Source organism: Strongylocentrotus purpuratus, unplaced genomic scaffold (genome assembly GCF_000002235.5).
Source record: "Strongylocentrotus purpuratus isolate Spur 01 unplaced genomic scaffold, Spur_5.0 spur5_scaffold_15, whole genome shotgun sequence".
Lineage (NCBI taxonomy): Eukaryota > Metazoa > Echinodermata > Echinoidea > Camarodonta > Strongylocentrotidae > Strongylocentrotus > Strongylocentrotus purpuratus.
Window position 1 is genome coordinate 26598466 of NW_022145600.1, and position 27951 is coordinate 26626416.

The window sequence follows — 27951 nt, forward strand, 5'->3', positions numbered from 1 at the left end:
ATTTTCAGGTACTGTAGCCTATGTCAGCACCATTTTCCAGAGAACTAAACTTCTGTTGAATGAGAAGGATATCTTACACCATGGATGGATTCTGCCTTCTCTATCTGCTCCTGATCCTCTTGATGAGATCTGGTGATGTAGAGACCAATCCAGGTCCTGACACTGCAGAAAGGTATGCATGTACTGGCTTACTTCGATTCATCGGGTCGTCGCATCTGGTCGGGTGATTACGTTACACAACCTTTCGTGAAACAAAAGATCATATGTAGGACTGTAGGTGCACGTTCAGGATGAAATCTTTCGTACATTGCTGTAGGGTTTTCACAAAGTGTCTGGCAAATTAAACCAGACTATTTATACATGAGAGGGGTTTATTTCACATTAGTCTCTGACATTTTGTAAATAAAAAGAGGCATGTTTTCACAAAAGGTCGGCTCCTTAACCAAACCTGTCGCGATGACCTGATGATTCAGAGTACATGTAAGCCAATTACATTGACTATGTTTGATACAGAAAATAATTATGATGATGATGATGATGATATCATGATTATCATCATCTAATTTAGTAATAATAATAATTTAAACATTATTATTATTATTAGGCCAAGTAACCAAAATGAAGTGTTTCTCGTCTCCTCCCCGCCGCCTCCTTTATTTTTTACTATTTACTATTCAGAAGAAAAACGGCCCCCAAAACCCCCCAAAAAGCCACACAAATAAAGCCACTCACAAAAGAGAAGCCTGGGATATATACATTTTGTTTTAAAAGCTTCTAAAGTGATACAAATCATTTGTTTTTTCATACATTGCATCATTATTATACTCACAAAGCACAATATCTGTCAATAAATAGGCTTAGCCAGCTATAATTAGCATGACAGCCATCTTGGGAAAAAAGCAAAAAATCGCAAAATAGTAAATAGTATACTGCCGGAAAAGTCGGAAAAGAAACAGGTTATTTTTGTTATTTGGCCTTATTATTATTATTCTTAAAAGTACTTAGTAATCCTTTTCTTCTTATATCACCATCATTATTGTATTACACTGCCAGAGCCATCTATACACAGAGTTTGGCCAACCCGATTCGAGTTGGGACACAATATGACGACTACTGCTTTGTTCGGCAAGCACAAAACAAAAGAATATACGCCATGTTGTGACTCAGTGAAATCAAGGTTGCCAAACTGTTTCAAATGTTAATATCACCGTCAATGTATTCTGATATCCTTCGGCTGTTTTATTGCACGCTCGAGCACATAATAAAAATTGTTAAGTGTCACATGATAGCTTATCAGCCAATAGGATGCTCTCTAGCTAATATCCTATCATTCCCAATTGATTTATTATTCATTTTACAGTACTGTCAGTGATATGGAGTTCCTGAAGCTGGCCCATGCTATCCCTCCATCTTACTACGATGCTGTAGGGATATCTCTAGGGATCCCCTCAGCTCAGATACAGGCAATCCTGATTCAGATGTCGAATAACTATTCCAATGCATTTTTGCGAGTATTCATGAAATGGAAGGTCAAGCAGCAACCTCCACATTCAAACAGACGACAGCTTTTGGCAGATGCACTTCGAGAGATTGACTTGGGTGGCTTATCGGACAGATTACTCAATGAACCTCTAACTCCCAACAGCACAGGTAAACAGATACTAATTATTTCTACACCAGAAGATATATAGAAAACTGTGCATAAAACTGAAGTTTTTACTAGAGATAGTGAGTGCTCTATTTCTATGTACATTTGCCACAATTTACAGAAATAATTTTTTTTTATCAGACCCCATTCATGTTTTACAATTCCCTAATTTAACTTTGTTAATCCTAGATATTTTCTGGACACCAATATAGTTCAAGTTCTTTTAGTGATAGCAGAAATCAATGTATGCCAACTTTCTTAATGTGCACATGTTCTACAAACAAAATATATTCTTTTGCGTCATCCCATTATGATAACTGTAATTATACATCCACCCACCAAAGGTGGCGCCGGATAAAATATGTTTTGGGGTTGTCTGTCCATCCGTCCTACTTTTTGCTATTGCGATATCTCAGGAACCACTTGAGGTATGAACTTCAAACTTGTTGATCTAGTATTTATCACCATAGACAGATAATCTTGATTAAATTTGGGTGTTAGTGGCTCAAATTACAGGTTATAGCCTCATGATATGTCAAGAACCACTTGAGGTATGAACTTCAAATTGGTGTTATCATGCATCACCAAAGTGAGATGGAGTGATTAAATGTTGGGATAATTTTCAATGGCCAAGGGCCATGAGGGTCAAATTTAATTAATTTTTAGGGTTTTAGCTCCATTATTGAAATGTCTCAAGAACGGTTTGAGCCATGAATTTCAAATTTGGCATTGGTATGCATCACCATACTGAGACAAACTGTTTATATTTTGGGTTAAGAAGGTCAAAAGTCAGCAAAACTAGTTTAAAGCTATTTTAGCTGAAAATTATTTTAAAAAACTACAAATGGTATGCGTCACCATAGGGAGACAAGTTGTTGGATTGTCAGATCAACGGTCATAGGTTGTAAAGATCAATCAACATATATATAGGCTTTTTGTTCTCATTTTGATATTTAGAGATTGATTCAAGCCCTGATCATTTAACTGAATTTACGCAGAGGCATACTGGAGATGCAATTATATTTGTCTCGTTTTTTTTTCTCAAAATAAGATGTGTGATTGTCACGGAACCTCTGCATTGCTCAAATGTCCTAGGAAAAATAAATTCATCTACAAGTACATATACATGTATACACAAATAAGCCAGATTCTAAATGCCCTTAAAATTGAATGAAGTCATATTAATTCAGACAAACATGTAGGACTTTGTGTCTTTGACTACATGCAAATAGTCGTATGTCATACTATTAGCCTCAGGTCTTTACAATCATTTCCGATGTATCAAAATATGTTTATGGGTAATCATATGAATATGGATTTTGTATTTTTAGGAGGGCCATCAAGACTGCTCGAATCACAGACCAAACCTTCTTCAGCTGAATCTCAGACCAAACCACTTTCTCCTGAACTGGTTGAGCGGTGTGCAAATGATTTCAAGTTCAAGTATAGGTCAACTCTCTGTAAGATCAGAGCTGATCCTCTCAATCCTGCTTCCATTGTGCAGTTTAACGACATGTATACTAATCTCGTCTTACTAAAAGAACATGGAACAGAGAAGCGAGTGCTAGATTACAATGATATCCTTGATCTCAAAGTCAATGGAGAGTTGCCCAAGCGGATCATGGTTCAGGGAGAGGCAGGGGCTGGAAAAACAACATTTTGTGCTAAGATTGCCTGGGACTGGGTTGAAGGGAGGCATTTCAGTCACTTTGTATGGGTCTTGATAGTTCCTCTACGTGAATTTAAGCACCACACTATTGGCGAGATTGCAAAGTCTTATCTGGCCAAAAACAATCCAGCAACGGTTTCTCAGATTACTGAGTATATCCGGTCGAATCCTGACAAGGTATTCATCGCATTCGATGGGCTAGATGAAGTCAGTGGAAAAATCATGAAGACAAAATCTTGTGAAAAACAGCCTACTGATCAAATGCAACTTAAGTCATCACAGCCAAGTATCACCCCCTCAGAGGCATGTGGAAGCTCATCTGAGACTGGTGATATTGGACTTGTAGAGATTCTTTGTTCAGATCAACTTGCCTCTTGCCCAGTCTTGGTGACAACTCGCCCATGGAGAGCAGTAGAGATTAGATCAGATGGTGATCTAATGAAGCTCTACACATTCATTCATGTTGAGGGTTTCAACAGAGACAATTTGTCAGATTACATTCACAAATACTTTCCAAAGAAAGAAGATAAAGAAAAGGCAATTCAGCTTATCCAGTTCACCAGTGAGAATGATGTCATATCTGAAAACATGGCCCACTATCCTATATATGTAGCCATGTTGTGTCTTATGTGGAAAAAGCTTGATGAGCAAAAATTAAGGGAAATGAAATCACTGAAATCTTTTTCTCAGATATTCCAAAAAATGATTGCCTTTCTAAAAGAACATTATGCTCAGAAAACGGAGAAGAAAGTAGGCAGCCGCTTATTTCTTTCTTATTTGAAAAAAATTGATGAGCTCCTTGGACCAATTGCTAAACAGGCCCTCAAAGGTCTGCTAGAAAATACCTTGATTTTCGATGAAGATGATTTCGGAATATGCCCAGAATCCAAGGACACTGCCTGTCGGGTTGGGATTTTGTCTCAGGAGGAGAGAATTACCATTAGCATCGACATACATGAGAGGAATTCTCATGTGCAATTGCCAGTCTTCTTCCCTCACAAACTGTTTCAGGAGTACATGTCTGGAGTCCATCTTGCTTCCCTGTATGAATCAGATCGTAGTGAATTCAACATGCTGATTGAACAAGTAGTGCTGCCAAGGAAGGAGGAGTTTAGGTATCTCCTGTACTTCACTGTGTCACAAAACAAAAGTATTGCAACCCACGTTCTGAACTCTATGCTTCAGGGACTAGATGTAGGTAGAGAGTTACCTTTCATTGTTGATTCAACCTATGGGATTGTAAAAGGTGGAGAGTTATCTTTCATTGTTGATGTAGCCTTTGAGAGTCAGGACCTAGATGTGGCAGCCTTGGTGAAGGACAGGGTTTCATCAAAGGAAATTGCACTGACCATATCCGATGGCATGACAGCCCACACTGTAGCTGGTTATGCTTTCATAGGACCACATGTGGTAAGTTTAATCACAGTTTGATGAACAAAATTAGTTCATCCATTTTTGTACAAGTTCTTACTTTAAAGATAAAGACCAGTTATGGTCATGCGATTGCATTGTGAAAGAAACGTTGTGGAATCGATCAGAAAAGGTTGATCATCTAGCATATAAGTATTGGTGTGTACTGCAAGGTTCTGGAATCATCAAAATGATAAGAAATTTGGCCCAGTCTTGGTAAAGTTACAAGCACTGTACACAGAAAGATGTATTTGGGACTACGCACACGTGCCTTATATCTATCAGGTCCAAGTAGATATGATAATTTATCAAATATATCAATTAGTAGGCGGTTTCTCAGCAAAATTGTTCTGATCACGTATTTAATAGTCAAAACATATTCTTTCACATGATTGATATTAAGAGCTTCCATTTCATTTTTTGAGAAGGGGACGTTTCCAAAACTGGTCTTTACCTTTAATATCTTTTGCAGTTTTCTTACAGTACAAAAGTATGATTATGGAAGGGTGCATCTTGACTACCGGTAGTGCATGTGCTATTCTCTGGCCCCTTTTACAAACTTATTTTATCTTCTTGTATACCATTGCATGAAATTTATTACCGTATTGCTGTTGGTAAATAAATCAAATCAAAGAGGTTTGAACAGTAATAATTTGAAAACTAGGACTGCAATCGTATAACGATATGCATGCATTGATGACCGCGTTTCTATTTCTTTGAGCAGATAAATAGCAGCAATTCGATAATCCTATGTACACAACACGTCATTACACACGTATGGTTTTCCATATACTTTGGCTTATATGGCCTTGCATACTATACTAATACGTGACACATAAAGTGTGATACATTGTAAATTTGTAATGCAGGATATTAAATGGCATCTAAAATGTCCCACTTGGCAGAATTTCAAAATTGGGCTATGAGATGCCCTGAGTTTGGCCACTCAGAAAATACTTGCAAAATTTCAATATAAAGAAAAATCAAAAAGGAACAAAAATCACTCTGAAAATTAACGTCATGCATGGCGGATACGTGTAACAGTTGGTCAGAAACCCCGCGTAATCCGAATTGTGACCTGCTTTAAATTTTGATTTACTCATAATTTTCTAAGTGAACATATACTGTGTATGGCATCATTTGAATGGGCACGTACTTCATTGCGGTCATTTTGACCCTATTGTCATCCACGCTTATGTACTACAAGCATGTCACGCATATTGTAATGTGATGCATAGCAAATTCAGCATTTTCTACAATTACCTTGTGATGATTGACGTCATGACATTTTACTGAGCTTGGCAGGTAGTTGTCAAGTAGGTTGATACACATGTCTCCCAAGTTTCATAGACCTAGGTATAATGTTCACAAATTGAGCACATGTTGAAATTATTTAGGGATTTTCCTGAAAAGTATGGTTTTGAAAAGGGTATCTTGAAGTATCTAACTAAAAAAGGGTACTGATTAAGCCAGGCATGATGGAGCTACATGTATATAGTAACATTATTACATAAACACATCCATTTTCAGAACTTTAGAAGATGCAATTTATATCAAACATGACCATTGATGTCTGAAATTCAGCAGAAACATGTGCAATGCAAAGATAAAGATTCTGTAAAAATTCATTTAGGACTTGATATGACTAAGTTATGGTAATTTTTTTTCTTCATTTGTCAATATTTAAAGAATGTTAACAATTCTTGAAAAGGCCGATTTTGGAATCAAATTTTGAGTATGAAGATGGCATTTTGAATGCCCATTTGTATGTAGAAGATTAAGAGTAATTCTTACACGATCTAGAGTAATTTGTTAGAAGTCTGTAGCATCTAGGATAGTGGAGACAGGTAGGCTGAAAGAAAGACATAAAAATGGACCGGAAAGCGTCATAATGGCGCCTGGACGGTCAGTTCAGTGCACATAATGGGATGGTATATATGCATACAAAATCTGAAAGCAATTGGGATAGAGAAAGGGAACTAATTAGGAATAACAAGCGCTGCGTGCAATACGAATCTGATGTCAGAAGAAGAATATTAAAAAAAAGAATTCAGAACATGCAAATTTACAATAACATTGAAGCTATATGCTGGCACGTGCATATAATATACAGTATACACAGTGCATTTGTGCCGTTTAGATGAGATTAAATTCGGGGAAAGGTAAGTTCATCAATAGTTCGCACATTTTCATCCCTTCAAAAAAAAATTCTCTTGCCTAAATGAAATCCCAATTCTTGGTTTATAAATGTTTAACAGGACACAAAGGAATCTGTTTGATATTATTAGCAACATAGTTGGCCCTGTGTATAATTGGTGTTATCAGTATTGATATTGTGACTCTCGAGACTAGATTCTTGCTCCGCATCTACCCTTTTAATTTAGTGATCGTATTCATATTAACATTTATAAAGGATTAAGGTATGAGGCGCCAGATGGTGTGAATTTAAATAATCTCCTTTGAAACCTGTTCTTAGACTTAAACTCTCCTTTTATTTCTTTTAAGGATTCTCTGTTTAGTACATGCTAAACTAAGATAATATTTTTCTACTGATGCAAAAACAGGTATTTTATATGAAATGGCATGGCAAAAGTTCTTCAGCCTGTACCCTTATTTATTTCCTTTTCCCTCTTACTCTCCATAGTTCGAGCAGCACATGTAAGGTAACCGCTCATGTAGGTTACACATGTATGCCTATTAAAAATCCCAGTGAACATCTATATTCTGCATCTTATCAGTAATTACTTTGTCATTGAATCCAGGTGACACTTCAGATTGAGAGAGATTGTGGACCTACTATGTCACTTGATCTGGCAGAGATAATATGCTCCATGCCATCCTTGAAGGAACTTTCTCTAGGAGATGAATTCTGTGGCCATCAATGTTTTTTTGAAACACTTGCAATGAAAGGAAAAGAATCAAAGGTGAGCAGTTCATCCACAACTGTGATGTATGTGTGATACTTTTATTTATTCCATTAACATCTCTTCCCATTTCTAATGTACATTTAACTTTTCTTTAAAGTAGATATTCATTGAATTGAATAACTAATTTCATGTTCATTATTGCAAAGTTGACACTTTGATTCGACAAGGTTATCAAAATTCAATGCTTGGAAACATTCAAAGTAATGATTATTATAAATTACAAAACGCTTAAATACAGTGTGAGATCACAGTATGGACATGATTTGCACAAGCAGACGATGTCCCATGACATTTCACACATTTTCAGTGCCAGTGTTTTCATCTTCTCTTGATTTCTTTCTCTTACTTCACTACCGTCAGGCTAAATGTATAATCTATTGCCTCACTCTAAACCCTGCGCATGTTTTTATTTTGATGACAAATGCAGTGATACAAAAAAAAAGGAATCTGTCGCTTGTAAACAAAATAAGATGCCATTGTATATTCAGCTGCACACACCGCGGTATGTTCGGCGTTCCAAAAGGGAACAAATGCCTTCCTTAGTATCCTTCCGGGGGGTTTTCAATTTGAAAGTCTGGTTTCTTTGATTGTTAATTAAACCCTATCCTGTGTATTTACAAGCAAAAGATTTTAGTTATCAGAATCGGGTCATATCCCCTTTTGAATGGTTTGACATGCCATTACATTTATATACATTTACAGTAAACTCATTATAATTTGACAAATAATAGCTTTGCAATTATGTTTATTCTTTATGGGATGTCGTCTGCTTGGGCAGTAGTGGTCCATATAGTCACGGTGATGTCATTAAAACATCGTTATTTTTCCGGCGAATCTCTCGTATATCCCAGCTGCTATGGAGGTGGTTGTATTTGTATTTTTATAAATCACCCGATATGTAGTTAACCTAAAACTTGCCCGATGGCCTTCTGTTAGCTTACCAGTTTCTAGTGATACATTAGTTGACATATCTGTGATTTTCTTTGAATTTCACCTTTAAGTCCTTTAAATGTCTCGTATATGCTGGTTCTTTTGACGGTAGCATATATCAATTGCCTTTTCACTAAGGCCTCAGCAGTTTTAACAAAAGCCTTTACATGTGAAATAGTATAACAGTGGAAACCGTGGAAGATCACAACGTAAGGGGAAGTTCACCCTGATATGGTTTTAATAAAACCAGACAAATAAGAGTAATAAATTAGTGAAAAATTTAGTAATATTTGATTAATGATACGAAAGTTATGAATGTTTGATATTGTCATCAGTGGAACACCTTTGCAACTCTGTGATGTATCTTGTGAGCTCCTCTTCTATTTGTTCTGTACTAAAAACTGAGATATATTTAATTGATATAGTTTTTTTTTTAAATTGGTCAAGAATTTTGAGAGGTAAAGATAGTAAATATTCATATGTCCTTTTAAAATTCATTTCTGCCATACATAAAGATGAACATTTGGAATTTATTTCCTCATGGTTAAAATTTATTGAAGACACATTTAATCAAGTTGGTCTATCCAATAATTGGCTGGGCCAAAATAGTGGATTTGGCTTAAATATTAATTCTTTGTTAAAACTGAGACTAAATGATATTTTTTGTCAGGAATGGAGAGATGCAGTATGGTCAAATCGCATTTGCACAAATTATAGAATATTTAAAGGCAACCATATATTTGAAAGCTATTTCCTTACCCTAAATAAAACTGATTCTTTTACTCTCTGTAAGTTTTGGTGTAGATCACATGAATTAACTGTAAACAAAGGTCGGTTTGATGCGAACACACCACATTGTGATATGCAGTGCACACTCTGCCTGTCCACTGATATAGGAGATGAATTTCACTATATTTTTGTTTGTCCATATTTTCAAAGGGAGAGATGTTTATATTTTTCAAAAAAGTTTTGTAAGTCTAAGCTCCCAAGTGCTATGCACATGACAGAACTTGTTGATACTAGAAGCACTTCTCAGTTAAAGAATTTAGCAAGATTTACTCGCCTTATTATGTTGAAATTTTATCAAAAAACAGAGAAAGAAGATAGTTCAAGCATTTCAGGAAGTACAATGAGAGCTGAACCTTCACATACTCGTAGCGGTAGGATAGTGAAACAGCCTACTTTGTTTACTTTTTTGCTTGTAAATAGACTGCATTGTACTTATACATGTATTATTGTCACTATCTACATTGTACATGTATATATACTTTGTGTTTACTAGTTGGTTCATTATTCATGTTTGTACTTTCATACACTATATACCTATTATCGTTTGTATCTTTGTGTCATTATCTACAGTATGTATAATGTATAAGAATTGTATTCACAAGTCATGCATTGCTATTTATACTTTTATATTTGTTTGTACTCTCATATCCCGAGATGGGGTCAAAGAGTCAATAAAATTTTGATTCTTAATTAAATTTCCCTCAAGAAAATGTTCAATCATACATGCACCAATAATATGATTATTGCAAATATATTTTAAATATGTATGGAAAAATATATATTCCATCATCAATAACAAAGAAAATGAAAGTTAATTAAATTTTATGTACAGAGCATATTGGAGGGGGGGGGGGCTCACAAGATTTGTCACATTGTTGCCAATTTATGTTTGATTGATCGCTACTTCCAACATTCATAACTTTTATATTTTAACCAGAATTTGCTCAAACTTTCACCGACCTGTTCCTCTCATTTTCTGCTTCTATTGAAACCAACTTAATTCAGGATGGATCTAATTCCCCTTTAGCTTAAAGTACTACAAGTGACGATTATTTTTAAATGCGTTGAATGTCTCCCTAATATCAGAAGCATAACTTTAATTTCATTCTACTCCGTTCATGAGAAGAACTGCTATAATCTAAACATATATATGGGTACAAATAAAATATTAAATTCCCGTTCAGTCTCCAAAAATAAGTCTGAATGAGACCAGCATATGGGCACTGAAAATTTTGGGAAAGGAATGTTAGAGGACAGACTTTATTGTCCAATTTTAACTAAATAACCGCTCTCAGTAGCGGATCTACGAGGGAGAGGAGGGGGGGGGGGTAGGGGGTTTAACCCCCCCCCCTTGGGCTGCCAATTGAAAATGTGATGTGCATAGAAAAACGCCATCATGTGTCCAGACCCACCCAGGTCAAAAAAACAGTTGAAGCCAGTTGGATTTTCAACTGGAATCAACTGGTACCAGTTGAATCCAGTTGACGAAACTGGAATATGTGCCAGTTTAATCTACTTGGGCTGCCAAGTGAAAATGTGATGTGCATAGAAAAACGCCATCTTGTGTCCAGACCCACACAGTATCCACATCGTCATCAGGTCAAACCCCAAGAAAAATATCACTTACTGGGGTTCAAAATAGCAACAACAAAAATCGCCTCGCCGCTATGTGGCTCGTGGACAATGCTCTGCATCGTCATTGCGTCAACCCCCAACCCCCCCTCCCCTTGGCATAAAGATTGCTTTCCCCCAAGAGAGGTCCGACCAAGAGAAAGACCACAAAGAAAGAACGCACACTGGAGAGAAAAGTGCAAATATTGTGAGAAGATATTCAACTCATCTGGTATCTGCAAACACATGATAACTCTGGATATAACTGTGTATTAAACTGTTACTTGATTTAAAAAGACATTATCATGCACTGATTTTTATGGTCTCTATCGTGTTAGTAAATGCCAGGAAAACATCACTAACAGGGGTTCAAAAGAGAAAGAAAAAAAAAAAAAAATCGCCTCCGCATCGTGATTGGGCCACCCCCCCCCCCCCCACCCCCTTAGCAAAAAGCTAAATCCGCCCTTGGCTCTCTCGATCTAACAAATCTTTCATCAATAACATGTATAAGTTAATTGTATCTGATGTATAGATTAAAAGGAAACATAATCTCTGTATGCAATTGAAGACAGATTTAATATGATATATTGGTATTGACATTGGTGCCGAGTTTGGGGTGACAAGAATAATATAGTATTAATGACTGCTTTGAGAGAAATAGTTGTTTTATTACGCTCAAGGGAAGGTTAGAATTGGGCTATTCCCCGAGGCTTGCCGAGGGGAATAGCCCAATTGTAACCTTCCCGAGAGCGTATGAAAACAACTATTTCTCGAATATTAAAGCAGTCATTAATACTTTTATATGCCGAAAAAAAATAGACTAAAAAATAAAAAATAAAAAATAATTTACATTTTTGTCGAAGACGGGATTCGAACTCTTGCGTACAACAAGAGGTGTATCGAAAACCAACGCTTAGACCACTCGGCTATCGCGCGCCGTTAACATGCTTGGCAGTTTTCTCCAATATATACATTAAAATGGATTGAAAACGGCTCCGCGTGAGGGATGCTTCGCAAAAGCTCCATGAAACGGACCCTTCTTTTACTTTTGCAATGCATATTGGCACGAACTTAGATCAAGATCTATCGGCAGATGTTGTTTTTTTGTTTTTGAGAGTTAATTTTCGTCTTCATGTCAACAATGCAAGATAAAATTGTCGGTTAGATCGATCGAGATTCAATTGTATTGAAATTGCCGACCAATTTTTCGCACACGTATGGTATCCTCCATCGCTCAAACCATTTTTTAACATGTAAACCTATGGGGTAACCATGGAGACTGACCTATTTTTTTAATAACCATGGTTATTAAAAATATTGAAATGTTTTAAGCATGGTTACCGGGAATTTTACAGGAACAGTTGAAGTTTATGAATGCAATTCGACCAATCAGATGGCTGGATTTCTTAAGTGAGGTATATAATGGTTGTTATAGTCACAATAATCTCTTTGACTTTTTACGCAGATAACTGAATAATCATAACAATAAAAGATCAACCTAAATAATGTAATATATATTATTGATTGTTACCAGACACTTTGTTAACACCAAAAAGATTTGTACATCATTTGTTATCCATGCTTTTGTAATTGGATATACAGTGCAAAATATAGTTAACACTGTCATCATGTAACATTTTCCCAGAAACGATTCTGTCTTTTCTTGTAATTATTGTTTAAATACCGTTTCGACTGAAGGGGTAGGCCACCCGGCCTACACCACTGGTGCCAGCTAGGAGAAAATATTTTGTCATGTACATGTATGATTTTCTACTTTTTTTTGCAAAACATATATATACACTAGGGTGTTAATAATATTACCTTGGTATAATATCTATAATAGTATAAATGTGACACCTGATAGGTGTTTGAACAACATCGATAAGGATTAACTTACCTATATGTAATTTCAAATTCCATCACTAATTTCTTTTAATTTAATTCCATGTTAGTGTTCCTTTAACACTAATTTTTTGTTTGGAAACGATGGAAAACCATGCAGTTGAATTCAAATTTCCATACCAGTGTTTTGTTAGCATTTTTGAGGTGCCCCCTTAATTGTGACTCTGACTTGATTATTGCCTTGCAATAGAGGCATGCATATCTACTTGCTCATGTACTCTGTGTGAAACATGTCATGTCCATTGGGGTCAAGGGATTGACCCCTGTCACATTCCTAAAGTCTGAACATGGATTTTACCAGCTAGTAAAATCTATATAAAATATATACAGGTCTATAGTATAAGGGCATCACATGGATAAGTGACTCATTAATTATGTATAACTTCTTATTTGTTTCATCTTTGATTAACTGCACCATTTTTCATCAAAAGCCCATATTTTTTGCTTACCGGTATCATCATTTTTAATAAATACCTGCACGACAGTGCAATTCTTCAGGAAGGGTCTACTTTCAGTTCACATGCACCCAAGTTCTTTTCCTTGATTATCAGATAAAGGTATCTCATAGCAGGGAGTCACTCTGTTCCACACCGAGGGACATAGGTTTTTGTTTTCTTTCAAAAACTTCAGAGAAACCCTCATATCATATGAGTGGGTTTGTCAGGATGGTGCCAAATAAAAAAGGACAGGATTTGGTAACCTGGCATGATATCGTAATAATAATAAAATTAATAAAAAACCATGACAAATATAGAGGGACACAAACAAAACATCGATAAAAGAAAGAGGTGAATTAATTTTTAAAAATTTAAGTCGTACTAAAATTAGGGTTACAAGGTCATGTGACCTTTTATCTTTGCATGTCAGCCCGAAAATCGCTCATTTTCATAATTTGTGTACAAAACATATGGAAAAGTTATTTTTCCTAAAAATAGATCAAACATGGGTTATTGGGTCTTGTTTAAAGTTTAGGTGGTTCTTTTGGGGGTCAAAATAGTTGAATTATAGTTAGATATGAAATAAAACAACAAAAACAATGAAATACAGTTACATAAGTTAAAAAAACAATGAAATACATAAGAAATCATAAAAACAAGAGATAACATAAGGAATAAGCTGGCACTTCCAATTTTGTTTCTCGTATTATTATTCAGAATGGTCTAATGAATATCTGTAGTGAAAAATAATGCTTAAATATGAATAATATATGATTTATGGGTAAAAATGTGATTTTTATGACGTAATTTGCATAAAGTACCATAAACATGCAAATGAGTGAATTTTTCAAAAAAATTGAAACTATAGTATTCTATACACTCCACTTGACATGCGTGCACATTTTTGCGGAGATCGGCCGCTTCACGGCTGACATCTTATGGGGGGCCATAATGGCCCCCCCCTCCCCCCCCGGCCGTACTAAGACCTCAAATAGCCCGGCCTTTTTAGGGTTAAGCCTTTAATTTATACTTAGAATTCTGCATGAATTTCAGCTAATGTTTCATATCAAAATGAATTTATGATTTATGTATCTCAAGATTAATCAGGTGTTGAAGAGATAATCAACATCACTATTTGTAATTGGTCAGTTTGGTTCGAATCTGGATAGCCTGATATATAAGGGTTAAATCACTAAACAAATGATATCTTTAATTTTTGTCTCGCCTGCGAAGCAAAAAGCGAGACATAGGCGACAACGACGGCGACGGCGTCAACATAAAAAACTTAACCTGATAAATTTGGAGACATAGGCGCCGCTTTTCCGGTGACGGCGACAGCGGCGTCAACATCAAAAACTATAAAAAAAAGTATAAGTTCTTAGTCAATGAATGCAATGTAGAGTGTTATCATGAAGTCTGTGACATTTTCATTTATTCTTGACAGACAAAGTGCATATCTTGTCAAAACTTTAATGATTAATTTCTACCGAGCATATCACAGTGAAAATGAAACCACAATTAATCTTTACAAACTGTATTTAGGCTTCAGTAAAATTGGGGTATTGAATCAAAAGGATGATTTTTTTTCTTCAATTTTCTTGAACATTGGTCAGTGTAACAAACTTATTCCAGCTTTATGGCAACAGTGTATGAAAATACACTATAAAATTTAAACTGAATGCGTTTGTATTACTGTAAGGTTTACCGCTTGTTTAATTCTGTACAACACAAGTGAATGACATTGTTTGTAAAGGTTGGACTCAATTTTTTCAGATCATAGTAACTGACTTCTGGACATGAGACTATCTTCCCCATGAAGAAAACTGACTTAGCGTTGGTCGTTGGTCAATTCCTTTTGTTGGAAGTTTAATTTACTGTAAATTTGTCTTTTTACTGATTTCTTAAGCAAATTTAGCATGATTTTTTACAGAAATCATAAAAACAGTAATAATTTGGTAATATTTACCTCTCAGCCAGCGCGTGACCTTGTCTGTCCATTGGGAGGAATTCCCGGGTTTTGAGACATACATGTACCGGTAGTTGTTTGCCCAGACCCGTAATAGACACATAACATTGGTATGCACCAAAATATTTCTAAACAACTTTAATTATGGAAGCAAGCTTTAATTGATATGTATATTATTAGTACCTAGTACATTTAATATTAACGATTTCGAGTTTTTGGTTTAATGTTCATTACATTGAGAGAGAGATAGGGGGAAATCACAAGATGGTGCATATGAATACATATTCCAGTCAGTGGTCGGGTCTTCCGAGCCACTGCCTTCTCCCAAGAGTCAAAATGAGCTAAAATTAAGACCTTTTTTAGTCATCTTGCTTTGTATTATTACCATAATAAAACTTCTAGACTAAAATAAGACCCATGACCTTCATCATAGGCCCATGCAGTATACGAACAGCCTTAAACTAGTATTTCAATGATAAAGACCACAAGATTAAAATAAAACAGTTTATCCAAGATCGAAAGTAGACTATTTTAAGACATTCCGCTGGAGTTTAAGACTTTGGCAAGATTAAAGCAAACTACACATGAGCTGATTCAGTTGAAATTTGAGTGTATCTAAGATTGACATTGATATGACTAATAATCAAAATTCAACCTTTTCCAAGTTTGATTGATAGTAAAAAAATATGTCATATAGTTTTTTAAAAGCCATTTTTAAAAGAGGCTTGAATTTACCAAACCTTCTGACTTGGGTCTTGTGCATATGAAATCCAGAGTTATGAATACCTTTAATACAGTAATAGCAAATGTATATTTATTGGTATTATGAATTTCAGTGTAAGTAGGAGTAGGACTTATTAATGCAAACAGGTTGGAAGCCCTATAAAGATTACATAAGGAATTTTAAAAAAATTACCTTTACTATATAATCCTCTCAATAGAAACTTTAGTGTGTTCTTTTTCTCAATAGACAAGAATTGAATTTGAAAAGAAAATATATTCAATTATTTTTGTTGAGAATGTTATGAATACAATTATGTAATTAATAGAATGTGTATGAAATGTAAGAATATAGGCAAAAATCAGTAATAGACGTTATGCTTAAATATATTCACAAACAATGCAGGTGCAGACTCTCAAGTTTTATGGTCTCCATTGTCCCACACCAGCCGAATCACATCTCCTAGCAGAAGCACTGTGTTCTATGCCCAACCTGACTAACCTGACACTTGGAGGGGTTCTCCATGAGGAGTTCTACTCTACATTGAAAGCAAAGGCATCATCCATACAGGTATGTGTGTCCTAATGTTAATGTCATGGAGGGTCATTGAATGACAGAAGCAGCAGTAATATTTATATGACTTTGAAACAGTCATGAAACATGGAATAAAGCAAACTACACGTGTACTGATTTAGTTGAAATTCAAGTGTGTCTAAAATTGACATTGATTTGACTAATAATGAAAATTTAACCATTTCCAAGTTTGATTGATAGTAAAAATATGCCATATAGTTTTTTAAGAGCCATTTTTTATAGAGGCTTGAATTTACCTAAATGAACCATAGCAACAAACCTTTTGACTTAGGGATCTTGTGCATATGAAATCCAGATTCATGAATACCTTCAATACATTAACAGCAAATATATATGTATTGGTATTATGAATTTCAGTGTAAGTAGGAGTAGGACTTATCCATGCAAACAGGTTGGAAGCCCTATAAAGAATACATAAGGAATTTTTAAAAAAATTGCCTTTACTAAATAATCCTTTAAATAGAAACCTTAGTGTGTTCTTTTTCTCAATAGACAAGAATTGAATTAGAAAATACAATCTATCCAATTGTTTTGTTGAGAATGTTATTATGAATACAACTATGTAATTTGAGGAATTTGTATATGTCACGTGCGATAGCTCGCTTGTATTAGCTCACTAATCTAGAATAGGCTACTTAACCACCCTGAATAATACTACCAAATGATTCCAGAAAATATAGGTTGAATGAAACATTTAATGTAACTCAAATCAAGGAGGATATTACAAATATCCTTGCTCAAATAGAACACATCATATTATTGTCGTTTACAAAATAATAATTATCTGTAAATAGGATACTGGCATTCAATGAAGCTTAAATAAATGTTTGTCTTCTCTGAGTTCATTTAACGTTGATACTTCGATGAAACTATATGCGACGACTGCAACGACGAACGTGTGTTGACCAGTAGCGACGGCGAGTGATTGCCTTGAACAGTGGAAAGCTAGAGATGCGCCCCGTTGATCTGGTTGAAGATAACCCTTGAATGACCTTGAAACACCCGACTCTGTCCTAGCCGAGGTTGCCCAAGTATACGTAGTCTGAGGTTGACTATACGTATGGCCGAGGTTGACGCGTAGGTTGACCGCCGTCTAAATTAATAAAAGACCGGAATCTTAATAGCATAGGTCCTAAAATTAACACGAAAATGCACAATACCACTTGTATTACATCGGTTTCCAACATTAGCAAAGTGTCCATATTTTAAAGGACTCAGCCACACACAAAATACATATCATTCGGATATAAAACAGCTTCATATCTATCCTCTTTAAATGTCCATATTTTAAAGGACTCGACCAAACAAAATACATATCATTCGGTAATAAAACAACTTCACATTATCCTCTCTAAATGACCATAACAATGACTGTTTAAGCATATAAAAATGATGTATAAAAATGTACTTACAATTCGGCATTGAGAAGAGGGAAGAACAGTCTTATCATGCACTGGGTTGCATGGCACCACACCACGCCGGTTCCTTTCCTTGGAAATACCCCCCAAAACTGTAACACAGACCTCTCTCTTCAAGATCAATTATCCAAGTGAGCAGTCTGCGTGTGCATTTTTACTAGCACACACAAATGAAAATGTGTCATACAAAAAGTCTGCAATTATATACACCTGACAGAACCTAGATATTGTGTACACTTGAATACACTTAGCTATTCATCTAGTGAAGTGGAAATCTACATTAAGCACCTGTTCATAAGTGGGCTCACAAAAGAACATCTAATTTCCATATGATCCTTGTATAACTTACATGGGCTCACAAAGAACATCTAATTTGCATACGATCCTTGCATAACTTACATGGGCTCACAAAGAACATCTAATTTGCATATGATCCTTGTATAACTTACATGGGCTCACAAAAGAACATCTAATTTGCATATGATCCTTGTATAACTTACATGGGCTCACAAAGAACTACCTAATTTGACTAAGATCCTCACAGTATAAAATGTAAGAATACAGACAGAAATTAGTAAATATAACATATGCATGTATAGACGTGATGCTTAAATATATTGACAAACAATGCAGGTCCAGACTGTCAAGCTTGATGATCTCCATTGTCCCACATCAGCCTCAATACATCTCCTAGCAGAAGCAGTGTGTTCTATGCCCATCCTGACTGACCTGACACTTGGAGGGTGTCTCCATGAGGAGTTCTACTCTGCATTGAAAGCAAAGGCATCATCCATACAGGTATGTGTGTCCTAATGAGAATGTCATGGAGGGTCATTGAATGACAGAAACAGCAGTAATAGTTATATGGTTCACATGTATAAACCAGTTTATATATTTTTTTCTTCTCCAATCACCCTTTGGAACAGTTATAAAACATGGAATAAAGCAAACTACACATGTACTGATTCAGTTGAAATTCAAATGTTTGAAAGATTGACATTGTTTTGATCAATAATCAATATCTAACCTTTCACAAGTTTAATTGATAGTAACAAAATAAGTCATTTTTTTTTAAAGAACCAATTTTAATAAATGCTAGAATTTACCTCACTGAACCATAGCATAAAACCTTCTGACTTAAGGGTATTGTACACATGAAATCCAGAGTTATGAATACCTTTAATACATTAATAGCAAATGCATATTTCTGGTTTTATAAGTGTCAGTGTTAGTAGGATAAGGACTTATCAATGAAAACAGATTGGAAGCCTCATAGAGCGGTGAAGTGTGATGTCATCAAAAAACTGTTTTGAGAATTTCTCAATTTTAACTTCGTTTTCCAAAAGAGGACAAAAAATAATGTACAACTGTTGAAAATCACTTGAATAGGTTAAGTATTGGCTGAGATATGACCATCTGAATAAATAGATTTCCTATGCCACTCAGTGTAACTGGTAGTTTGCTCCGGCTCATAACATTACGAGCCAGAGCAATAACACTGATTCCTATAGGAAATCTATTTAGATGGTCATATCTCATCCAATACTTAACATATTCAATTGGATTTCGACATTTGGACATTTTTCTTGATGCTCTTTCTCAAAATGAAGTAAATATTGAGAAATTCTAAAAATAGATTTGTATGATGTCACAGCTTTGGCACTCTATAAAGAATACATAAAGAATTTTTTTTTTTAAATCACTCTTTCTAAATCATCCTCTCCATAGAAACTTTAGCGTTTAGTCTGCAATCTATACACCTGACAGAACCTAGATATTGTGTACACTTGAATACACTTAGCTATTCATCTAGTGAAGTGGAAATCTACATTAAGCACCTGTTCATAAGTGGGCTCACCGTAAAAGAACATCTAATTTGCATATGATCCTCGCATAACTTACATGGGCTCACAAAGAACTACCTAATTTGAATAAGATCCTCACAGTATAAAATGTAAGAATTATACAGACAGATATGCATGTATAGACGTGATGCTTAAATATATTGACAAACAATGCAGGTCCAGACTGTCAAGCTTGATCATCTCGATTGTCCCACACCAGCCTCATCACAACTAGCAGAAGTACTGTGTTCTATGCCCAACCTGACTAACCTGACACTTGGATGGGTTCTCCATGAGGAGTTATACTCTGCATTGAAAGCAAAGGCATCATCCATACAGGTATGTGTGTCCTAATGTACATGTCATGGAGGGTCATTGCAAGAAAGAAACAGCAGTAATAGTTGTAAAGTGCACATGTATATATGTTTTTTTCTCCAAACACCCTTTTTAAAAGGCCATTCACTTGGTATATTGGAACAGTGAATTAAAGCAAACTACACATGTACTGATTCAGTTGAAATTTAAATGTGTGAAAGCATTGTTTACCCATCTATGAAAGAACCTGCATTCATTCAGCAGATGTATTCGATTTATTGTATTATTACTAACGCTCCTTCTCCCCCTTTTCTTTTCTTCTCTGCAAGTCACCCTTTTTTATTTTTATTTTTATTGTAATGCCTCCGTTACGAAGTAGCCGGAGGCATGTTTTCGGGTTGTCCGTCCGTCCGTCTGTACGTCCCACTCTCGTTATCGCGTTATCTCAAGAACCGTCTGATGGATTCCTACCAAACTTTGGTCATGTATATAACTTGCGGAGCCAATGAATTGATTAGATATTGGGGTTACGAGATCAAAGGTCAAAGGTCACAGGACTCATTATATATGCAAAAAAAGCTTGTGATCGCGTTATCTCAAGAACTGATTGATGGATTCCTGCCCTACTTAGGTCATGTATGTATCTTGCAGAGCCAATTAATTGATTATAGTTTGGGGTCACAAGGTTAAAGGTCAAAGGTCACGGCTCAATATGTATGCAAAAATAGCTTGTGATCACATTATCATAAGAACAGATGGACAGATTACCATGAAAGTCGAGACATGTATGTATCTTGCTGAGGCAATGAACTGATTAGATTTTGGGGTCATGAGGTCAAGGTCACCGTCAAAGGTCATGGGGCTCATTATGTATGCAAAAATAGCTTTTGATCGCGTTATCATTAGAACCGATGGATGTATTACGATCAAAATCAGACATGTGTGTCTTGAGTTCTACTCTACATTGAAAGCAAAGACATCATACATGCAGGTATACATAATGGGCTGTTGTGGGCTGCTATTCAAGAACAATATAGTAGGGATATACTAATGTCTTAGAAAGCATTTTTCCACCTCATTTTCGACTTCTGTAAGTTGCCCTTTTCTGTTATTTCCCCCTTCTCCTCCGCACCTGTTTTAGATAATTGTTAAAAAAAGCAACTTTCAATTGATATTTCTACATTGTGCTAAAGTATGATTTAAGTTTATTGAATTGAAAAAGTTCTTCCGTGGGAACCCCTCCACATACCACCACCCCCTGTTCCCTTGAGGAAAGCCCCGTCATCCCTAGTCACCATCCCTTAATTGACCTGGGGCAACATGTAATTGTCATGGGAGTAGTTGTGTTGGGGGAGTTATTGTCTAGGGGGTAATTGTCCCGAGGCTCATTGTCCTTGCATTACTGTTTAGAAGTAGTTATTTTCGCGAGGATTCACTATTGTGAATTCCACAAATCACTGTTTGCAAGTTTAACAACATGCAAAATATTTCCAGCAAGTAATTTGGCGTGCCAAATTCACTAAAATAAGCCCAATCGCATGTCATATATGGCAGATATGCGATATAGCATGAGCCGCCACAACAGGGGTGGCGGAGCATCTTCCAAAGTGGGAGGGGGGAACAAAAAAAGGCACTCTCTGGGGAAATCTCAAAGCAAAACTATTCTATTTTCAGACATTGGTATATACTCCTATATTGTGATGAAATTATCAGGGATGATTTCAATATATGCTTCTCTCCTTCCATAGTACAAGATACTGCTAATAATCATACTTTGCAGTTGGGTGTGATGGTCTGAATATTCATTTGAAATTTTGACATTTGTGAGGTCGCAGTGCGAAAAATTACATCTTGTAAAGAGGAAAAAACAATCCTGATGGGGTTATAAGAACAATCTCATCATGCAAGACTGAAAAGACCTTTGATAAGAAACATACGGTGCCCTTAGTTGCTTTAAATTACGGGTACATTTTATGGTGAAAGGCAAAGGGGACACTTATCAAAAGGGATAAAGACATTTATTAGAAAAGAAAAGGAGCACGTGTCAAAGTAAAAGGGTAATTATCAGAGATGAAAATGTGGCACTTCTCGCACATGAGAATTGGCACTTATGAGAATATAAAATGGGCACTTATTTATATAGGAAAAGGGGCATTTGTTGAAAGAAAAGGGGCATCTATCAGATTTCAATAAGGGCAATTATCAGAGGTGAAATGGGCTCTTATGAGAATGTTAAATGGACACTTATTGCAAAGAAAAAAGGAAACTTGTCGAAAGAAAAGGGGCAGGTGTCAAAATAAAAGGGGCACTTATCAGAGGTGAATAGGGCACTTATTAAAAGGGGAAGTGGCACTTCTTACAAAGAAAAAGGGACACTTTTCCTGTGTAAAAACAGGCATTTTGGGGATACCCCCCTCCCCGCCACATTCATTCATCCCTAAAGGTCTCATGTAAGATGATGATTTGTGATTTATCTACTGCGCAACATTTTTCTTACTCTACCTTTTTTTCATTTTTATTTTTTTATTTTTTGTAAGGGATGTAACTGTAGCTCTTGAGTGTATATTCCCAAGAAAATAGATTATATGCAAGAATGAAATAGATCCACTTACTAGAAACTGATACAAAGTTTACAAGCAATGTTGCTATTATATGTTACAGGGTTGTTTTCCTCAGATCAGGAAGGGAAACTTCAGGTTGAATGATGTTACTCAAGATGACTTGAACTCATTTCTTCACACCCTCTCAAGGTCAGTAAAGTATACCGGTATGTGATTTAAAAAAATATAAAAACTCAGATAACAGCATTTAGACTTTGCATGAAAAGTGTGATATAGAAAGAAAGAGCCTCTAATGGAATATTAAGGAAAGCTACAATGCTGATACCCCTGCAATATTGTGATACTGTTTACCTTAAAAAATTGATGATTTCTTGTCTGAGATATCTAAATATTTAGTAACAGCTTTATTGAACAAATTCCCTACTGTAAAGTGGAATCACTCAACTTAAAATTGTTAAATTTGTGTGTTGGGGGGGGGGGGGGAGGGACTACAGTCTCTGCTATTTCTCTTTTCTTCTTCTTCATTACTGATCAAAATGTTTCTTGAGTGGTTTCATAAAGACCAATAGTTGTTCATTTCTTATTTCTCATCTGGCAAACAGATAGTAAGAAAAAAGTCTATTTTCTTATAGCTCAGCCGACTTGGACAACTTAAACATTACTCAGTTTCCTATCATTCCTTACAGTCTTTATTTCAGGTACGTTTCTACCTACCATGCCACTATGTCAAGTTCTGCTCCATCTCCTAACCCTCCAGTCTCGAGACATCATCAACCTGCCATGTCTGCAGGGTACCTTTCACCAACACAGTATCCACAACCGGTTCCTGAGAGCACAGGTGCGACACATACCATCATGCCTTGGTCAAGTCAGGATCGCGACACTCAATCCTACCATGCCTCTACATCCAGCACTGCTTTGTTGTCTAACCCTCCAGTCTCTGGATATCATCAACCTGCCATGCCGAGATGGCACATGTCAGATACACCATTTCAACCAATGATTGAAGAGCGGTCAGGATCTAGCCAACCTCAGCCTAGTCAGATTTCCTCCACTACAGGATTCCATTCAGCTTCCCGTTATCCACCAAATGTATGGGAAAGAACAAGTAGACCAGGGTCTTCCAGTCAGGTTTCACATTCCACTAACTTTTTGTCCCCAATCCAAAGTACAAGCAGTACTGGTAGAGACCACCCTAAACAGCAGCCCATGGCCGATGTAAACTATCCAAGAAGGACATTACCACCACCAGAACACCCTCAACAGCAACCCATGGGTGATGTACACCCTTCAAGAAGGACATTACCACCATCAGACCACTGTCAACAGCAACCAATTGGTGATGTACACTATCCAAGTACATTACCACCATCAAACCACTGTCAACAGCAACCCATGGGTGTTGTACACTATCCAAGAAGGACATTACCACCATCAGACCACCCTCAACAGCAACCCATGGGTGTTGTACACTATCCAAGAAGGACATTACCACCATCGGACCACCCTCAACAACAACCAATTCGTGATGTACACTATCAGAGAAGGACATTACCACCATCAGACCACCCTCAACAACAACCAATTCGTGATGTACACTATCAGAGAAGGACATTACCACCATCAGACCACCCTCAACAACAACCAATTCGTGATGTACACTATCAGAGAAGGACATTAACATCATCAGACCACCCTCAACAGCATCACATGGGTGATGTACACTATCTAAGAAACACATTACCACCATCAGACCACCCTAAAGAGCAACACATGGGTGATGTACACTATCCAAGAAGGACATTACCACAGCCAGACCACTCTCAACAGCAACCCACGGGTAATGTTACTGATGTACACTATCCAAGAAGGACATTACCACCATCAGACCACCCTCAACAGCATCACATGGATGATGTACACTATCCAAGAAGGACATTACCACCATCAGACCACCCTCAACAGCATCACATGGATGATGTACACTATCCAAGAAGGACATTACCACCATCATACCACCTTCAACAGCAACCCACGGGTGATGTACACTCTCCAAGAAGGACATTACCATCATCAGACCACCCTCAACAGCGACCCATGGGTGATGTAAACTATCCAAGAAGTACATTTCCATCATCAGACCACCCTCAACAGCAACCCATGGGTGATGTACACTATCCAAGAAGGTCATTACCACTATCAGACCACCCTCAACAGCAACCCATGGGTGATATACACTATCCAAGAAGGACATTACCACCATCAGACCACCCTCAACAGCATGTTGGCAATTCACCAGATACTGTATTTCAATTCTCTCAGAGACACAGAGAGGGTAGCAGTAGCTTGAGCAGGCCTTACAAGAGGCAAGCTACTTGTACTCGGTCAAGAGTTCCACAGGATGATCCTGAAATACCAGAGAAGCAATCAAAGTATAAAGTCTAGTTGCTTTGGTATCAGTAGAGTAAGACAGTGTCCCACTGGTAACACTTCATCTTGAATGTGTGTATGTATGATACAGGGATCCACACTAACTTTTATTTGGAAAATAGGTTTAAATTAAACTTGTTACAGTCTGTATGCATTAGCCCTATGTAAAAACTTGCACATTCTGGGGGTCTGGACCTAGATTTTGGGCGTCCATGTGTCTCGGATAGCCTGTTAGCTTTAAGTCCTGGGACCCGTTTCACAAAGCCTTTTTTCAGTGACAAATGACTAAAATCAGTTACAAATCTGCTGATAATTAACCAAACAGAAGCAAGGATTTCACTAGCTTATTAGTAAAACTGTCATTTGTTACTGACGACAAGTGTTGTGAAATGAGGCCCTGGTGTTAGAATAACCATTTCAAGAGAAAGGGATCATAATATTGTAACAATGTTTTGTGACTGTGTAATAAGCCCAAAACAGAGTTGCATCAAGAGCCCATTGTGTACCTGTTAATGCAGAAAGGGGTTGTGTGGAAATGTTTTTTGAAAATACTCTACATAGGGGGTCGTTTTTTACCCAGCAAAGCATTATGCCTGTCAATAGAAAGTGACACCGCCGGCAACTAGTTGATATAATGATAATAACAGTCACTTTTGATATAGTGACGCTGTCAGGCCATGATACTCCTTGCGCTCATACATTATAACCCTGGTCCTAGGTGGCCGTCAAATATGTCCCACTTTGGCATATCGGGTGCCAATGTACACCTGGGTGGAGAGTGGCAAATGTTGAATAATGCCTTGTCAAGGATGTTAGTGCATTAGACAGTTATGTAGTCCATGTACCAAGTATATGTGTATTATTCAGTAGACTTGCAGTTGCACCATGTGAGAGAGGGAGGGGAGGGGGAGGATTGGGGAGACCTGGATTGTGTATTGTAGACTTTTACCACTTTGTTCATTCATTCAGATTAATTTTATTGGTCCATTTTGAAATTCAGTTGTTGCCATTACATAAAGCATATGAACAATATACAATAGAAGGTGATTTGCATGCAATGTATGAAATACCACTCAACTTTCACAAAGTGAGTTATGAGTTAAAGTATGTAATTGTTCAAATTATCTTATGGAAATGTCACTGTATTTGTCAATGTCATTGCACATGTTCAATAAAAAATATAATTAAGTAGAATCTAAATCAATTTGTGAATTTGTTACCAGAAATGACCCAGATGTTAATACCCACATTGCTCCAGACATCTTGTCTATAAACTTGATAGAACTCAACATGATAGTCAAGAACTAGCTTTGTCTGGTAAGGGTGTATGAATATAGGCCTGAGTTATCAGTGCAACATTTTGTCTGACGTCGATTATTGTTTGTAAATTTAGAACTACATCCAGTTCTAGATTTTAAAATCCATCTGAGGAAATATTTTCCTGGATTTTCTTTACATCATTCCAGTGTAGATGCTGCTACAAGTTTAAGATACATGTCTCTTTTGTCAATGTAACATGCCTGAGTTATCAGTGTGATATTTAATTTGAAATGAATTATTGTTTGTACATGTTTAACTACATCCACCAGTACTATATTAAATCCATTTGAGGAAATAGTTTTCTGGAATTTCTTTACATCATTCCAGTGTACATGTAAATATGCTGCTATATATTTTGTACCATACATGTGTATTCTAGTTGTATTTAGTACTGGATTTCAATAATTTTGATGGTACATATTCCAGTTTATGATTATGCAATGCTATGATACATGTATATTTTGAACTTGTATATCTTTGCCATACTTGCCTTGTAAATACGTTTTATATTTTAGTAAGTTTGCATTCCTGATTGGCTTATAAGATACAAACATAAACACTACTTTTATGAGCATTCCATTACCTTGCCTTTTGATCACCATCCTCTTCTGATTGAGTGATGTCATTTTCATAATCCACTCTGATTTTCATAATAGACAATGCAAATCGCTCAGATCTGTGAGTATATTCTGAATTATGTAATGCAAAAGGATGTTCTAAATGGGTCTTTCTATGTATATTGGATGATCATGAACTACTTTTTAGTGCCTTAGATATTTCAACATTTTGATGTACAAAGGAGACGGGCTTTCTATGTGTATTAGATGATCTTGGATTGCTAAATATAAAGTTTTAGTGCCTTAGATATTTCAACATTTTTAAGTACAAAAGAGACAAAAGAATGTGCTAGCTAGGTGTAGTTTGATGATGTGTGTATTTTGTATCCTATAGCTGAAATGGTGTCACGCGACACTCGACATTGGGCTATACTCTCACGACCGTGCAATATAACAACCTTATTTTGCATGTTATAACGCGTGCAAAGCCAAATTAGACTACGCACATCTCTTCTAGTTGAGTGCATATTGCATGCATTTCATTGTTCAGTGTAACGTTTATTCACCTCCAAATTCAGAATTCCCCTCGTGCCGTTATATTTCATCTTCAGCCTATGGCCTCTGTAAAATGTAACATCACTCAGGAAATTCTGAATTTTTCAATTCATATATGCAAGTGCCTATGCTAATTCTAAAGTGGGGGAAGCTTTCCTTCTTATGTAAAATACGACTGTATGCATGCATACAAGCATATATTCATCTTATTGAAATGTTCATTACATCTGGTTCGGGATATATTTTATATATTTAATTTAATCTATATATACTGTATTGATAAATTTAAGCTTGATAAGATTCAAATTTGAGTGCGAAGTTTGAATAAATTTGAAAATCAAATGAAA

General features: G+C 36.3%; 1 protein-coding gene and 1 long non-coding RNA gene across 2 annotated transcripts; one reads left to right on the forward strand and one right to left on the reverse strand.

The window, feature by feature from the left end:
* The first annotated feature begins 14 nt into the window (after window positions 1-14).
* On the forward strand, window positions 15-27951 carry LOC105439829. The gene is made up of 7 exons (XM_030985916.1): window positions 15-172; window positions 1361-1650; window positions 2980-4727; window positions 7490-7651; window positions 16416-16580; window positions 22843-22931; window positions 23429-27951. Exons 1-7 carry the CDS (start codon window positions 60-62, stop codon window positions 25185-25187), a joined length of 4326 nt encoding a protein of 1441 aa, XP_030841776.1. The 5' UTR covers window positions 15-59; the 3' UTR covers window positions 25188-27951.
* Window positions 17280-18805, reverse strand: LOC115924117. Its single transcript, XR_004064198.1, has 2 exons — window positions 18017-18805; window positions 17280-17697 (listed from the first exon to the last, which is right to left on the reverse strand). It is a non-coding gene; the product is annotated as an uncharacterized LOC115924117 (long non-coding RNA).